The 18,475-nt window shown below is 40.2% G+C and overlaps 1 protein-coding gene across 12 annotated transcripts in view; it reads right to left on the reverse strand.

The window, feature by feature from the left end:
* AKAP6 (A-kinase anchoring protein 6) overlaps nt 1-18,475 on the reverse strand; it is a 294,067-nt gene that overhangs the window by 152,570 nt on the left and 123,022 nt on the right. For all 12 annotated transcript variants that reach the window (XM_083840099.1, XM_083840104.1, XM_083840100.1 and 9 more), the window contains one exon: nt 2,914-3,036. In XM_083840099.1, the coding sequence (XP_083696225.1) occupies nt 2,914-3,036 (123 nt within the window). The remainder of the gene's footprint in view (nt 1-2,913; nt 3,037-18,475) is intronic.

The following is an 18,475-nucleotide window of genomic DNA, read 5'->3' on the forward strand; positions in this document are numbered from 1 at the left end:
AAGGAACAAGTACATTTTTCTGTTTTCTTGTTCCCATATTTCCTTTTCTTAGATTTTGACAGCAGAGATTTTATTCATGAATGCAAAATATTCTCTCTTTATGGCACTAATTTTGTTATTGTAACAAACATACTTCCAACAAAACAATATCACAGGTGGTGAAATTGATAATTTCTGCCAAGGGCTAAGGCCTTGTCTCTACTAATAAAAATAAAAATACTAATCTACACTGAGTTTTCACTCTTTCTACGACCAGAAAATCTGCACCAGTGACGAATAATAGTTATGACATTCGCTACTGCAGATGCGATTTGTAGAAAAGAACCAACATACTTCCTTTCTTTTTCAGGTTAGTTTGCTTCGGATGTCTGTACTATGAAATCATGAGTCTGAAACCTAAATTTATTTATTTATTAATTTAATATTAAGCTCCTTTTAGTTCACCAAATCTCAGTTTAGGGTGACTACCTGTATAACTGGCAAAAGAAGAAAATTAGTGTAAGTATCCTCCCAAAGACCTTGATCAGCGTTGTCTTTCAATGCTCAGTCTAGAGAAATTTTAACATTGAGCTTAATGTGAATTGAAGTTCATATACTTCTGTTTAAACACAGATTAGGATTTCTGTCAGACAAATGCCACTGAAAAGTTGACAATCTAATTTATACAAATAACTCTATCTTCCCACTATAAAAATGCTCTATTTTAATAATTCAATTCTGCTGTGTAGAAACGAATGATAGCATATGTTTCCTGAAATCCAAAAGGAAAAGTCACAGTTACTGTTTTTCAGGCTCTGCAATGATTTTTCACTGACTGTATATGCCATAAAAATAATTATATCATCAAATTGAAATTGGCTGTTCTTAAGACATTTTAGTTCTTCACAGAAATAAAGAAAAAAAAAAACACCCCAAATATCCACCTTGTTTCATAAAATGGTCATCCCAAAACACATAACATCTCAGGTACACTCCCACAATTAGAAAAAAAAGATTTTCTTATCCCAAATTAAAATAATTATCAGCAGATACAATACAGAGTACAGCTGGGAAACTAAGTACCTACAGGGGAAATTGGAGTTGTGCAAGTATCCACATACTCATTTATTCTGACTACCCTTAGCAATGAACCAGAGCCAGGCTGACGGCCACCAGTCCACATTCCAGTCAACACATTAGATGGTTTTGGCCTCACCTCCCAAAGAACCACAAGGCAAAGTTGGAAGCAAATTGCAGCAAAAGAGCTCCTGCTCTCCTCCACATGGAAGAAGGGGGAAAAGAACCTGAGCATTACTGGTGCCAGTGATTCGTCAGGTTCCTGGGACAGCACAGGTATATGTTTCTTTTTATCCAGTCAGAACTGAAAATTACTATTCTACTCATAAAAATTCATGTTTCCAAAAGTTTCATGTTGTAAGGGGAAAACAAATTGAAATCACCACTGCCTTTTCGGAGGTCTGATCTCACTATGTACTCTGTATTTTCAGAGCACCTGCAAACATAATGGCAATCCACATTAGCACATGTGAGTAAATACATGCAGTACAAGACAAAAATCCAAACTCTCTGCCAAACATTCTAAAATCTGCAATGTAAGGCAAGACTGCACAGTCCTCATATTGTATTTTTATAGCCTACCACAATGTGAATTTAATCTAGTTGCTGCCCATAGGCACTACTACGATAGAAATGTTTAAGAACAAAAGACACAAAAGAGTTTGCCATATAGCTGAAATTCTGAAAACAGGTTTCCGTTAGGTTCTAATGTTGTATGTGGTTAGCTTATGTTTAAATGATTAATTTAATAATGGTCACTCCAGTATTACAGTAGGGAATAGGATGACATTTTTTCCTGTAATGCATCATGTGACTTCCTGGGACTGTCAAGCACTTTCTCACCATCAGATTATCACACAATGGCAATGAAAACAAGCTTGGGATGTTTGGTTCTCTGATGCAGGTTCACCTAATGCACTGTTTTATCCAGCTACAGTTTCTAGCTCATTGGCTACAAATAGTACTCATCACTTCTTCCAACTTACTTTGGCAAGAGCCTAAGATTTGGGCAGAGGGAGTGGAAAATTCTTAATTTTTATTTTATTTATTAATTTTATTTTTTATTTTTCTCTTTTTGCCAGATACGCTCATTTACTTATTGAGATTATCTATCCATTGAACAGCATACATTGATCTCTGTTCTCTACCTACAACATAAAATGTTGGTTTTGAGGACTTAATATTTGGTTTAATTCAGGTCTTTGTTTTACCTCCTCATACCAGAAGCAATTCTTGGAAGAACTCAGTGTAAGCTTCATGATGTTTATCAAATATTTCTCAATCTATAACTCTAGCCTGTAATATATTCTGAAGATTATTCATCCAAGTGTTTTCTACTTCCACCCAATGTTTTAGCTTTTTGCACAAGAACAAGGTTAGCGACAGTTGTATTAATTACATGACAGAAAAGCATATCAAGTAAAATGATTGAAATAATTATTTCAAATATTTTATTTACATGACTCTGTGCTATATTAAAACTGTGGGGGAGAGAATAAGAGTTCCTTTCTAGTAAGGAAGCTTTCTCAATGTTATAACATTGTAAAAACCTAGAATTATACGCAGAAAAAAAAATATATTCTTTCTCCTTTTGCTATCAAAATTTTCTTTCAATTTCGGAGATAATTTCTGAATTGCAATGTAAATTTGGCTTTTAATTTAGTTGTTAAAAAGCAATCAGTACTTATTTCAAATAAAGGAATAATTTGTTGGTGTTTTCATTAAAATAAACTGCAATGCTGCAAATCTTACATTAAAATATAGATGCACACTAGTAATTAAAAAATAATAATCAAATAAAAAGCACAGCAGAACACTTCAATTACTGATAGCAATCATAGTATAATCTTGTCCTACCAAGTGTGTCTCCAGGTACAGTTTAAGGCTGTCTGTCTCCGCTTTAGGAGGAGTCCAATTCTCTGTTGTTTCCATGGCTTCATTTAACCAGTGAATGAATTCATCCAGCTTGCTTACAAACCCCTTACCCGATAAGAAAAAAGAAAGAACAAGAGAAGCATATTCGTTAGTAAAATGGCAATCTGAAAATGTATGCTCAATTTTCTTTTTTATGCTGAGAGAGTATTGTACAGTAAACATTTGCCTTTTGCAAGCATACAAGGAAAAAAAAACAATTAGCAAGTAGCCTTCTAATAAATGAGGAGCAGAACAGTGTTTTGGGGGGATAATCTAAGGTGACATTTTGGGACAGGACAATGTAAAATCCATACGACTGCGATGAAATGGAAAAAACAGCAAGGTTTTAGAAGATATGAGGGAGGTATATGTAAAGCTGCATATAGATTACAATGACCACTGAGCTGAAGACCTTGCACTGGGGAGACTGGGTGTAGCATGAGCACTTTTGTTTGAGAAAAGTGCCAAACAGAGCTGCATTAAGAAGATATACATTGTTAGACTGAGGGAAGAAACTATTTATCAGAACCTGGGTCTTGTGATTCCTGTTTTGAGACTAAGAGACGAAATCAAACGGTAGGTGAGGCAGAATATATAGCATTTAATATAAATATCACTGATTGCATGTGAGCCACACAGATGGTGCTCCTGAGAAGACAGGAGCTCCTGCTTCTCAGGAGCACCATTTATTGCAAGATTAGTACCAATTATATTGTCTGATTAAAAATAGTGCCCCTGAATTTACATGATTGGATGATACTATAGGCACATACTGAGTAGAGATAATTTTACTGAAGTCTTATTCACTGCAAAGCAAGACAGTAAATGGAATAAACTGACCGTGATGTTTATAGGCAGCCTAAAAATTAACTCTGAAGAGGAATGTCCATCTATTACAAGCATCCTAAGACTCGATTAAGTTAGGTGTAATGCTGGTTATATTATTGGCTATTGACTGAGTTCTAGAGTCTGGTGTGAATTTTAATTTCCAGTTGGTCAACAACTCAGTATACACAGTATCTCACTGTTATCGCTTTATTTATGGAATGATTTCTGGTAATTATTAGTCCATTCAGATAGCTAAAATGAAGCTAAGAATAAAACTTTAAAAGATCCTGAGTCACTCTGGACCCCAAAATCCCCTTCTCCAAAGTGGCACATGAAATCAGAATTCAAACTGAGATAGAAACAGGAGTTTGGGCTTTGGGGGCACAGCTGTGCTACATAAAGAAGTGCACTGGTAATAAAACAGGTCAAACAGAGCCAAACATCCTTTAAAACTCACAGTAGTATAGTCATATTGGCCCAACACTGTGCCAAGAAGCAGTGTCTGCTAGTCAACTCCTGTCTTAAGGCTCAAGTGGCAATCCACTGGCAGGATGCTCCAGTGCATACTATAGACATGTCAGCACTCACTGGGCACTCTGAAGGCCTTGTTTTAATTATTATTATATCTTTGATAGTCACTGTGAGCAGCCAGAATGAGTCTATTGCCACTTCTGTCCATGGAACCCACCATATCCCAAAGCACTATAAGGAAAACAACTTGTTCAACAGTTTTCACTGTAGGCTGTTTATCAGGATGATCTACAATGGGGGAAGGAAGACAGGAGACGCAACCCTGCAGACGTGGTGACTGAGATCATGGGTGTCTACTCTGGGGCAAGCAATGAAGGTGGCTGCATCTCCTCTGCCACTACAGGTCATGGCACAAGAACCACATTCCCCATGTCAGGCTGTGGGACAGAGTGGGGAATGGGTAAGGGACATGTTCTGTCGACTCCTTACACAGCATTGCTTGCTTTTTTCCAGCTTGTAGCAGAGCGTTAAGAGATGCCAAACTGGCAGAGGAGTGGGAGAAGTGAGCTGACAGGGAGAGGAGCAGGAGGAGTAAAGTCCTTCTAGTCCCTCCAATAAATCTCTGCCTACATTTTAGCAATGTGCTGTCCTTGAGAGACAAGGTGATATGGTAAGCACACAAAAAAAATGAAGAAAGGCTCTCTTGTACACGCATCTTGTATTTTACAAAGACAGACACGTATAACATCTGCCCGCAGTACATGATGTCTGTATGCCTTCAAAAGGGGGCTCAGAAACATTGCAGGCTTGCACGAGTACCAAATGCAGCTATCGGCAATGGGGTTACTTCTGCCTTCTCACAAAACCGGTCGTGATTCAGTGCGTATTTTACACCCGTGTTTGGAAACACTGAAGCGCCAGCAGCCTAGGCCCTTTTGCCCGCGCTGGGCAGGTCTCTGGCCACCACCGAGCCACAGGGCCCGGGACAGGCCGGGGACCCCAGCAGGCCGCGGTGCCGTGCAGGGAAGGCCCACAGGGCAGTGTAAGAAATGCAGGCACGGCCTCACAGGGAACCACGGTGAGGGGCGCCCTCCGGTCCGCCATGGCGGCGGGGCACAAGCCTCCCGCGGGACGGGGAGACGGGAGGGCAGCCCCGCTCCCCTCCTGCCGCGGGGAATTTTCTCCTGCCCGGCAGCGCCGCTCGCAACACTCCCGCTATTTTTATAGTATTTTGTTTATCACGGATATAACATTTTATTGAAAACGTTCGGAAGAACACATCTGCAGAGACTGAAAATATCGGAGGGGAAGGAGGAGATGGCCGGGCCGCGCGGGGCCGCCGGCTGACGGAGCGCCGCCCGCCCGCCCGCCGTGCCTGGCCCCGCAGCGCCACCTGCCGGCACGGACCGGCACGGACCGGCTGCTGCCCCTGAGGGGCGCCCCGGCCCCGGCCGCGGCCCGGCTGCGGGTGGCCCCGGCCCCCGCAGTGCCCTCCCGGGAGACCGAGCAGCCCTTTGCGGCAGAACCGCGGGCGGCGTGCTTTAAGCCCAGTGGATGCCGACAGATCAAACCATGCTCCGATTAGTTTTGGTTATTTTCTCTTGCTTGCTTTTTGGTGGTGGTGGTTTTCTTTTCATAGCAGTGCCTATGATTCCAGCTTATTTTTATAGCCCGATGCCACCTCTATCATCCGACCACCAGCCCCATGACTCATCCCTGCCTGGAAGGCTGCTCAGGACTACAGATTAAAACCTGTGCAAATATAATTGACTGCAGCAGCTTTGGAGAGATGCGCGACCCTACAGTTTGCTCGTTCTGCTGAACTCTCCCTTCTCCCCTTTGACTTCTGTCGTCCAGGGATGGCTATCTGCAGGCTCTGAGATCCAACCCAGCCCTCACACCATCAGCCTGTATCTGACACAAACAATTCTGCCTCCGCCGACTCAGCTGTTGGTTCAGCCAGCCAAAGGCAGGAGGCCACACGCTGCCTGGCACCCAGAGAAGGAGCACCTGCCGTACCGATGGGCCAAGTAGCCCTGTCAGATATACAAAGCCATGTCTCTGCTCTCCTCAAGTCTCATGAACAGAAAGGGGAGGCCAAAACATAACTTAACCCCTACAGAAGGGCCACTGCCCCTCCACAGATTGAGCAACTGGTGTCCTTTATGGCCTGGTAGTTGGAATGGAGAATAATCAACAATGCCCACGTACACAGTGACTCAAATTACATAACATAGCTGCTTTTCTCATCATTTAGGACATTTCCTGGAACATACATGTTTTCAACAAAAGATATCGATAAAATGAGTCTTAAAAAGTAATAGGGAGAAAACAGTCTTGCAATAGAGAGAATCTACTGTGAGACTCTGACAGAGCATAAAACTATGCTTTAAAAACTGGCTACAGCATTACTTTTATCAAAACAAAGGATAAGACCTAATATGGAATCCTGAATCCAAATCGGGTACTCAGTGAAGGAAACTTATAGGATGACAAATTATAACAAATACAGAATATTTTTCAATTTCCTTCATTTTATACAGATGCACAAGAAACCACTTCACATCCCTTCCTAGACACTTCTTACCTTCCTGCTTTTTCTGTTTGAGCTTATATATACATATTTTCCTTCAACAGTCTTTAGGTGTGGAAGAGTTTCAATCAGTACAAACTTCAGTATAGTTTTGCTGATTTATACAAATTACGTGTCTGATCTAGACACTGTCATGCTTTCAATGAAAATACTGTAAAATCTACCCAACTGATGCCTTGGTAAAAGAAAATTAAACTTGTATTTTCCATCACAACTTCTTGGAAGTCAAAAACCCATAGTCATCCACATTGAAGCTAGAAATTAGTGTACAAGAATTCCTCAGGGAGAGAAAAGGGGAACAGAACAGAAAAACGGAGCACCAGTATAATCCAGTCTTTGCCTCTTGACCAGCTGGTTCAGTTTTGCAAAAGTAATAGTTTTGGACTGTGCTAGTAAGCTAGATGTTATTAAAAAAACTCAAGCCCCTACAGGACACAGCATAATGCTATTCTTATTCTGTGCTGTTTAGTACAGAAAAAAAATGTTGCGCACTGGATGATTTGTAGCAACTTCTGTAGTAAAGTTTGCAAATAATGATAAAGCTTTTCCCATTCCCCATGCAGAAAATTTTAAAACATTCACCATTAAATCATTCAGCTTTTCATTTTGTTTTCTGACAATTTTACAGATTTTCCTAGGGAGAGGAAAAAGTTCTAATCACACATCCCTGAACAAAGCTAGAGCAAAAATGGCTTAATTTGAAATTTGGCATGTACGAAGTTATTTTTTGTGGTCTAATTCTATTTGCTCTGGATGGATAAGAATGAAAAAGAAAGACAATTGTAAGAACTGAGAGAAAAACAGCTATAACTCAGTGTCTCTGCTTTGGTGCTGGCAGTCTTATAAAATGAAAATATACTTAATTTATTTGTTCTATAAAATTAAAGGATTAATTAGCCAAAGATTTTTATTTTTTTTAATGGTGGGATTTAACTAGAGATCCTGAGACTTCCTCATTAATGACCAAAACTCTCACATTTTTTGAGCTGTAAGACATGAGAATTTGCTTGTTGAGCCACACAAAAGGGTAGGGATGGATCAGGACAGAGGCCAAAGGCATGCATGTATGTCAGGCCAAGGAGGGGGGCGCCTGGAATGGTGCCTTCCACCCTGGTTCTGTTAGATGTAAGGGCCTACCAAAGACAGACATCCCCCAGGTGCTACACAGGGCTCCCTACAGCCCGTATAGTTGGTCAGAGGATCTTGGGTTAGGCTGAGTGGTTGTGTTGGGCATGTGGGAGAGCAGCTGTGGTGGTCTGCTGCCAGCACAAGAAACCCTGGAGCAGGGCAGCGAGGCCCCCAGAGGTGGTCAGATGAACAAGTCTCACATGCAACTCATTACACTTACCAGGACTGTGCAGTCTATCTATCCCAAATGTGTGTCAGAAAAATTAAATACTTCAAATGATCACAGAAACTGGCCATCTTTGGCATTGCAAGTGTTTGTGCCTGACTCCATTTCATTTGCCTGTTTTCCCAGACCCTGTCTGCGCATTCCCCCTTGCTCACAACTGTTCAGCACACCTCCCTGCTCACTACCCGCACCCTGCTGCTGACTCTCTGGGCACAGCCCAGGAGTTCATCACGCCTGCGTCTCCAGCTTCCACAGTCCCCTGCTCCACTTTCCCACTGAGCTTCAGATGCTCACCCCACCTCTGGCCAAAGACCAGAAACAAACTAGCGACAGACTTTCCTCTTCCTAGCTTGTGGAAGCAGAGCTGAGGCTGACGCTCATCACCATCGCATAAGTCAGTCAAAGGAGTGTTGGTACCACCAGGCCTAGCCACAGTTTCCCTGGAGTTGTTGGCACAGCTGATGCCCAGATCGGAAAAAAGACTAAATAGAGCCCAGGAGAAACGTTACCGGCTGTCAGCAAAATAACAAGCAGTTGATCAACTTCAAAACTTTCGAGAACAACTGTAAAACTAGTGCTAACATGAGTGCTTATGAAACTGTAGAAAGTCTCCAGTCCCTGATGATATCTCTGCTTATTTTCTTAGCTTGTCAGGGGTGTTACTCAGACATATTCTCCTTGGATTGCATTTTTCTGACCAGAACACAACTGAGACCTCCCAGAAAAGCTTTTACTGTCACAGTCATGGAAAAAAAAAAAAGGGGGGGGGGCATGACTATCAAGTGAGTCACTTAAAATTATGCACAAAATGCCTCTCAACTCAGAGAACATTGCTTCTTGCACTAGAACTTTAAAGTTTCCTAGCTTCATTTCAGTGGTCAAATTTTACTTTTACATTACAATCTCTCTCTCTTTTTTTTTTTTTGTCAGATAGGAAAGTAAACAGTTCTGGTGTTCAATAATTTTAGCACTTCAAATGATCTCATTTAGACTTTGAAGTTCAGCTTTCATTAACTGAACGGAATGGGAAAGGAGGAAGTTTCCATCTTAGCTGCAGCTATCACTTTACAAATCCAGCTTTTTATTAGACCACATTTAGAATGGAAACAAACTAATGCCCAGTTCTGTAATTTTGAGCTCTAGTCTAAGAGACAATACATTTATGATTACAAAAAAAAAAAAAAAGAGAATGTGAAAGCATGGAATTTTTACACTACTGAGAAATGCAACCTTTTTATTTTTTTTTTTTTTTGCACTAAAACCAGAAGTATCTTAGATGCTTTCTGTACATATTGATACAAGATTTCTTTACATGCATGTAATATGCATGGGTATATGCACTAAAGGAAGCTAGCATTAACACTGTCTAAATTATGATATAAAATTTGGAGAATGCAACTGTTAACACCATTATGAAAAGCTGTATGTATACCCTCTTCCTATGCCAAATTTTGCTTTTGCTTTTTATAGATAAAATTCCTCAGATGTATTGTGCCTCTGTGTGGCACAGGTAGGAAGATTAATTCAACACTTTTTGGCTTGTAATTTTAAGCTGTGGAGTGCTAACAGTGTTCAGTTTAGTAGGCTAACATTTTTATTTAACACGCATGCTGGCTTATTGTACTAAGGCATACTTAAGGCACTTTTGGTCATTGCATTTTGAAAGTAGGAAACGCTTCTAATGAGTTGAACTAAGATTAAAAATGGAATAAAATACAAGCGTCAAACCATTAAACACAAACATACTAAACTCATCTGTTATGGCAGTTAAGAGTGACTGTAGAATGTCTACTGTGTTCCACAAACCTCAGTATGGAAGCGCCAGGCAACAGTGCTTGTTAAATCACTACCCCAGATCTTTTTTTCTCTCCACTTTCCCTTTTATTACACAAAGGGAGTTCTCTTCTTAAAAGAATTGGTTATGAGGCTGTGTGCTTAAAAATGAATGTCCAATTTTGTTGCAAGCAGACAGCGTTGTAAAGTTTGTTCCCAATTTACAAAAAGACTGAGCTCACAGAGGGGTCTGTGTACAAGGATGGGCTGGCTCTAAGGGCTCTTCTATCACAGAATGCATTAAGAAAACCCTTTGTCTGACCACAAAAGGACTTGCATATTAGTCTCAGGAGGAACTCATTCCTGCCCATGGACTTCATTTTCAAAAGGATAAAAGTGCACTTTCTTCATAGGCAAAGGTAAGTCAAAGAAATCCAGGTACTCAAGAGGATGAGGCTGCAACAAACTGCTACGGTCAATTTAATTGGAGTTAGACCCAGAGGCAACAATAAAACCATTAGCAGTACAGATGTTAGGGATCCCCAAGGAACTAAGATGCCACAGTGGAAAATATTGTGTGATATTGTCAAGATTCTGTGGCAGACAAAGACCTTGCAAAATATAGAACTGACCAAATTCATCAGGAGGATGCTAATACTTAATATGCATTTCAGGATGCATTCATTCACAAACAGCTTAGAAATAGAACTTAGCAGCTTTTGACTAAGAAGTTCCACACTTACTCAATAACCCCAGACTATGAGAATATGTCACTCTAAACAGGGAAAGATAAATATTAAAGACTTTTCAGAGCAGATATTCATGTAAAGACATATCTTAGTCTTCTACTAGATACTGTTTAGTTAAGAATTTTTAAAGACCAACTATTACGCTATAAAAATCTTTCACAAGTGCCGCCTTTAGGTTTTGTGCCCAACTACCACATACAGAATTAGAAATGTGTATTGAATGTATTTTCTCTAATGGACATCTATCTTATTGGCTATGATTTATGCAGTTACAGAATGAAAAACCATTGCACAGGATGTTCACTGGCTCTTGACTTTTCCTCATTTTAGAGTTTCCCTTATGCATCCTGATGCTGGAAAACAATAACAATTAATATGTAAAAATACAGGAGTTATATCAAGCACAGCCAGTCAGACATAGCTCAACTTTTCAGGGAGATGTCACCGGAGAGTTGAGAGTCCTTCTAGACTTGAGTAAGAGTGAAAAAGCACAGTTCTTACAAGCCTAGGAAAACACTGGAAATTAACTCAGTTCTAGCTTGGTCCCTAAAAGTCACTGGTACAATACTCTTGACCCTAATTTTTGCAGACCTTACAGTCTACTACTAAATCTGCAGATTTTACTAGCAATCCTGAGTTATTTTTCCATACGGCAGTCTGACTAGAGCAGGAATGGCAGAAAAGATTTTTAAGAAGTTCTCAGTTCCCTCCTAAAGCTTTCTAAGGTAAGAGAGTCACAACCAAAAAGGGTTTAAAAAGCAGGATACAGACGGACATGCAAAATGTTACTTTTCAGTCCATTTAAAATAACTGCATTTGAAGACAGGGAACCTGATTCTGCACTAAAAATGTCACTGCCCCCACGGGATTGTTGTGTGGTAGCAGAAATGAAGTCGAAGAGCAGGTTATGCTAATCTGAATATTAAGAACTGTTCCTAAACATATCTCTGTACATTACTTAAACCTTTCCATGGTACCACAAAATGTTTTTCTTTCCTCACCCTATGCCTTGTCTTACCTTTGCTCAAGGTGAAGATCTGCTTTAATTTTAAAAGAACCACCACAAGGCCTCCAATACTATTTCAAACTTCTGAAATAAGATCTAAAAATGGACATTTAGACTATCGACAGATCGACTCTGGGGCAGAGCTAAAGATAGACACAAGAAGAGCAAGCCAAACTCTCCCCAAGCCCTGTTCCTGAGAGATATATTCTTAGACAGCAGACAAGCTTCCAGCACCACTGATAACACTTCCCCCAGCCTTTTGAAGGATCAGTGAACACCTACAACCATAGAAGCAAAATCTGGGGGCTGGAAGGACACTGCTGGGCAGCAGAGCTCCATGCAGCCTTGAGGCCAAGACAACTACACAGACGAATGCCACGTCGCAGCATAGAAAAGGCCAACATCCTCGTGACTTTGCAAGTGCTTGAGAGTAGAGAGGAGTAGTGAAGGGAAGGGAGGGGAACGGGAAAACTCTCCAATTCATCCATCATTTAAAGAATCATCTGGTATGAACTTAACAGCAATATGGATTGGTTGTAAACCTCCAGAGATGCCATCTGCTCTGAAGGCAATAACGCCAGGCATACAAAATGGCTGCTGATCTTTTCTCACACTCGTGTGACCGTGCTTTGTAACCGAGACATCACGTTAACAGCCACAAAGCCAGATAAGGTTTTAGGCTTCCTGCATTCATTCAGGTGAGGAGAGAGTTCATACTGCAAAAATAGGGGAGGCCAGTGCTGCATCTCCAAAGTGGTGTGAGATTCAAAGCAATCCTGGGAATCAAGCAAATAAGTACATTAGCATATCTTTCTTTGTGTGGAAAATTTTTACGTATGTCTACACATTTTAGATGACAGAAAAATTCTTTTGCTTATCTGCCTCCTAAGTTATCATACAGAACAACTCGGAACTGGGTTCTTTGCAGGGCAATATTGCAAACCTTTCGAGCTCCATGGGAGGCCCGGGCCGGAGCACGGCTGCGAGGCAGCTCTGCGGGAAGGCAGCCTGAGCCAGCCCCCTGCTGGAGGCAGCTTGGAACGCCTGAAGAACTTCGTTTTGCCAGCTACCTAAATCACCATCTCAAAATGATGAAAAGAATATGGGAAAAAAATATAAATAAAATAATAATAATAATAAATTTAAAAAAAATAAAACACACCACTTTTATTCACCTAAGTTTTAGCACTGCTGGATTTCGCAGACACAGATATAGTGGTTAAAGAGGTAAATACTCCTCCACTGTTCCAATCAGTACTGCCCTGTCAGAAAACCTCCTCAGTGTAAATCTGTACCTGCAAGTTTCTACCACTCATCTCATTCAGCATCCTTGGTCTGTGCTCCTCTGAAATTCTGAGGCAGAGTGGGAAAAGATTCCCAAGGAAACAATCTGAAACAATGGAGTGAACAATATAAGCAGCAGAGTTAAATGATACCTGATACCCTGATATGAAAGTTAGAGGATACCAGGATAAAAGGATACCAGGATACCCTGAGAATGAGACAGGACCAGGAAAGAAGAACAGGCAATAAGGAAATGGGGCATGAACAGAGAAAAAAATAAAGGAGTAAGAAATACAGGCAAAGGGCAAAGTAGTTCCTTTAATTTCATTACCATAAAAAAAAAAAAAGTGATTTTTTGGGGACTATTGGGAATAAAACTGGCACACAAAAGCTCTTAAACGCAGAACAGTCAGCAAATGTGATACTGTGAGCGAGCCCTGAGCAATGTACAAACTTCTGAATGACCGTCCAAATGGTCTGGTCAGTGCTAGCAGCATAGAACATTGCTTCTGAAAATACGTTCATTCACAAATAGCAATGCCTGATATTGGTCACATCTCCCAGTAGCTCTCACTACTCTTAAAATAACTTTTTCTGAGTCATTTCTTCTTTACGTAAATTCCAAGAGGCCAGCTAGGGAATAAAGATAGGTGCCCCAAACATGTTCCAGTACAGGGTAAGTTTAAGTTTCTCTTACGTGTCACAGCATCAAATATCTTAAACTAAGGCATTTTTAGATTATACCCTTATGTGACCCTAAGTCAAAGACTTGCCATATCTAGAAATCATCCCAGAGAAGTGAATATATTTAGGTCATCAACTGTTGTCTCTCTAAGCTGGTAAATCCGGGGACAAGTTATGACCACAGAGTCTCCACACATTTGTAGCCAAAGACATCCCAAGGGAAGGACAGAAGCAGCAAATATGCCTTAGACAAGAAGCATAGTGCAAGTCCCAAAAGGAGGAGGTCAGACCTGCAGCAGTGGCTGGAAGGAGGGTCTGGATTCTGGAAGGACCCTGGGCACAGTACAGGAGAGGGGAGAGCGGCTTGGCAAGAGGGGAACTGGTAAAAATACCAGGCACCAAAATGAGTTGCTATGTCCTGTGTACAGGATAGGGGCACATTGCTGTGATATATTCACATGGTCCCAATTTCCTTTTTTTGTCTACTGTGAGCAACTCTAAACTATAATAGAAAATTTAGAAGTTGGTTCAGGATCTGTTATTCCTAAGTACAAATCTATTTATTCAATAGATGAACCTATAGCCACATTTCCTGATCACAACTGTCCCTATTCTTTCAGTATGAAATATCTGTTGTGTAGCAACCTTGATTCAAACTCTGTGGTTAGTGTGAGTCTATAATCAGCATCTTCATTTTCAGTGAAGCTAGTCATCTGACTCGCTTTTTCTAAAAAAGCTGCCAATATAACTATTGATGTTGAAGCAACTTACAGTGATGTAAGGGTACTTGGAAGTACTGCATTGCCTCTTCATATAATTATTTTAACTGTTGTGTTGGCAACATACCTTATTTTCAGATTGTTTTACAGCTAACGTATGTATTGATTATGCGCTGAATTGCATCCAAAAGATGAACTAATATTCATTTGCAATTTTTCCATATAATGGCCTCTGTAGTATATTAGACTCCAGCTTTATTCTGCTCAGAAAAATAGGCAGTTATGGACGAGCATCATTCCTTGGTTTGCATGCCCCGAGTACTGGGGCATCAGACGGTGACCTGGGGAAGGAACGTCCCTGTGCAGCTGCCAGCTCTGCCGGTGGCCAGCTGCCACCCCTCAAACAGGCACTGGCAGCACCAGAGGACACTCAATCACATCTCCCACCTCCCCCAGCTGGTCCTAACGTTTCCCTAATCTTTGATCTCATAGTTGCTGGAAATGATCCTCGCTTCCCCCAGCATTTAATTCCCGTAAAGCTGCGTACGATATACATGCGCCATGGCTGCTCCTGTAGCCTGAACAGAGTGGGCCCATGGCACGATCTCAATTAAAGTTTTGAATGTTGTCTGGGCACTTGCAAGAAGTTTACCTTTTCCCAAAGAACAAATCACATTAAAAGAATTACATTAGCAAATTGTGGACCTTCACCCAAAGGTACAAAATCAATTTAAAAGGATTTGCAGTGCCTTTGAAATAACAGCTAAATTCATTATTTTTTACATAACATTTCCAGTAAGTTAGCTAGTAAGTGATGGATAAAGGAAGAAAGCCACTATATTCTTGGCCTGATGGTCACAAAGTAGGCTTAGACATTGCTTATTTATATAGCGTTAGTATAGTTCTCTAAATAATAATAAAAATGGCAGCTATATTTGCACAGTGAGACATTTCTTATTTGCAGAGGACGGAGTATATTTTTGAAATGTATTTCACAACATCTGTAGAAGTGGAAGTGCAGGTTATATGTTTTAGAAGTTTAATGACAGGCATATTCATGCTATTGCTTTTTAAAATCAGAACAATATTTTAATATTTAATTTCTTTGGAATAAAATACATAGCAAGAAAATAGTTGGAGCCTACACTAAAGAAAAAGATCTTCATAAGGAGTTATATTCATAAGGTCAAAGCTATAATTTACAATTATTTAAGCTCTGAATTTCTAACGACTCTGACTATGAAGTTACACAAGTCTCATTCGAGAAAAAGAAAAAAATCTGTAAAATAGGTGCAGTAACAAGTTTTGGCCTCAAGAGGGTGATATATCACCATTTCTAAAAGTTTTCCAATTTGAAGGAAAAAAAAAAAACACTCCTTTTTACTAAAATAGAACATATGCTGTTTGCTTCTGGGTAACTGCTGAATATATTGACCTCTGCTAAATCCTTGACATGAATTAAGATATAATGGCCATGATTTCCCATCAAAATCAGAAAGTTTATTTCAGCATCTCCTATTGAATAAGGCTAATTGGTGCGAAGAGGTTAAGTCTGTCACCTCACAAGAGATATTTAAATTCTTTGACCCATGACCTTGTTTTGCAGTAAGATTTCTGTGTTTAAAAAATAAAAGAGGGAAAGTAGCAATTGCCTCTATTCTTCAAATATGACAAGAGCAAGAAGACATTAAGATTTGTCACCTTTTTTACTGTATTATTATTCCTCCAATTCCCCAATTTAGCTTCCTGTTATGCGCTCGGTTTTTGTTCACCTGCAGTCTCCAAAGAAATCCTGTCACTATTACTTCCTCCACTAATTGCCTTTCTTTTTTTTCCTCCTAATTCATCTACCTTCCCTTTCAAATAGTTTCTTTTTTTCCAGTGGTTGTTTGTGGGCAGTCCTTTACACCCTCTATAAACCATAATTCAGAGTTACTTTTATTTTTCACCAAAATTTGGAAATGTGTACAGAACAAAATTTAAAAGATTCTCTGTGGGAGAAGTGAGAAATTTGCACTGCAATGCACGGATGAGATTGACCTTAGTTTGTACTTATCTGAGCTCGTTTTATGCCAGCTACTATAGTTCAGTTGCTGCTCATGGTGCCGCAGTATTTACATTTTAAATGACCCTATGTGTCTTTAGTGTTGTACAGCTCAGTAAGGAAACACTTACGTAGTCAGATGCTGCCATCAGGAGAGAAAATAAATATTATGTTTTTGTGACCTTAATGTCTACACTACCTACTACTAAAAATCCATTTGCTTGTTGGTTCTTCCTTGTTTAACCTGCACTGTAGAGTTTCCAAACATTGTCCAAGGTAAACCAGAAGCAAACCTAGCCCCCATTCTGGTAACCTTATTTGACCTACTTGAAACCAGGGTTCAAAATACGTCTCTACTAGCAACAAGGGAATATTCAGATAAGATGCCAGTTTGATTTGCCAAGGATAGCTCAGCTGTTTTTAAGGATTATCATCTGTACTCCAAAGCCTAAAGCAAGGATGAAATTAAAAAAAAAAAAATTTTTTTTTTGCCTCTCTCATTGCTTTCAAGATGACTTTCAAAAACCTGTGTAAGCCTACAGACAGTCTGAAATAAGCCTCTGAAAGACAATTTCCTGTCTGTATTTGCCACATGTTCACTCTGATGCCTAATGTTGACAACTATGATTTAAGAGTCATCATGCTTTAGTGTTTCACTCCTGATCCTAACATACTGGAAAGGATGGAGGAATGAAAACCAGTTGCTGTCGAAACACATAAGGATAAACAAGGAGAAAAGGATATGAACATATTTTGAGGAGTTATGCAATAATCTTACATAAGTGGACTTGATCTTTCCTCTCAGGTTAATCCTCTTTAGACCCTTGAACATTTCTCCTGCTGACTCATCTCCAGCATGTACACATTTTAAGGCAATGATGCATTAACAACAGTAGATAGACTGGAATCTAATTTAGTTGGAAGTTAGTAGCAATGTATTATTTAAATAATTAAATATTTAGACCAGACCATGACGACTTCCGTATACTGTATCTTTGTGGAATATCCTGTACTTCCTCACAGAGGATACATAAAACATCAGTGTGCAAGAGCCTAAGTATATTATGTAACAGAGCAGCTAGACTTTAAACCATTGGGAAAGGCACATCTCTATGAAAATATAAAGTGATGAAGAGTCTTTCTCACCCCTCTGTATACACTGTATTTAAGGGAATACTAGAAAATGCAAATTTCAGTTAAACAGTTTTCTTTTTGGTAATGATGGCACTTCAAGGAGTACTAAAATCAATACAATGACTAATTAACAGGGTTGCTCAGAAGCTATCTCAAACTCAAAAAAAAAAAAGAAAAAAAGCCCTCTGTCCTGTACCTGCTCCCTGTAAAACAGCATTTATAGAGGATTCAGTGCTGAACAATACAAGAGGATTCCTCTTAAACCACCATACATACCCAAAAGTAATTTCCCAATACCAATTTGATTCTTGTCTGTGTTTGGAAAGATTGTGCCATCACTGGAAGCTTGAACCTATGTTAATGGTTCCTGAATGCCTTCCTCTGCCTCTGAGAGAGAACTGTCAGCACTGAATAATCCCAGACAATAATGGATGTCTCTGCACTGATAGAAAGGAATTGATCTTAAGGTCATCTTAGAGTCAATACCGATTAGTTCTTCAAGACATTCCTGTGTCCCTTTTAAATCTAGAGTCTCTAGAGGCTTTCCAGGGAGGTCAGCCTCACCCACTGCTCACCTTCCAGCTTGTCCTTTACTACAGAGAGCAGAAAGTCCACCTCATGCAGTCTCAACATTCTCCCTCGCCATCAGCCCAGAAGGCCAGCTGTGTCCTGGGCTGCATCAAAAGAGCTCTGATCAGCAGGTCAAGGGAGGGGATTGTTTCCCTCTACTCTGCCCTCATGAGGCCACACCTGGAGTACTGTGTCCAGGTTTGGGGCATCCAGCACAAGAAGGATGGGAACCTGTTAGATAGGGTCCAGAGGAGGGCTACGAAGACAATCAGAGGGCTGGAGCACCTCTCCTATGA

The sequence above is a fragment of the Anser anser genome, assembly GCF_964211835.1.
Source record: "Anser anser genome assembly, chromosome: 5".
Lineage (NCBI taxonomy): Eukaryota > Metazoa > Chordata > Aves > Anseriformes > Anatidae > Anser > Anser anser.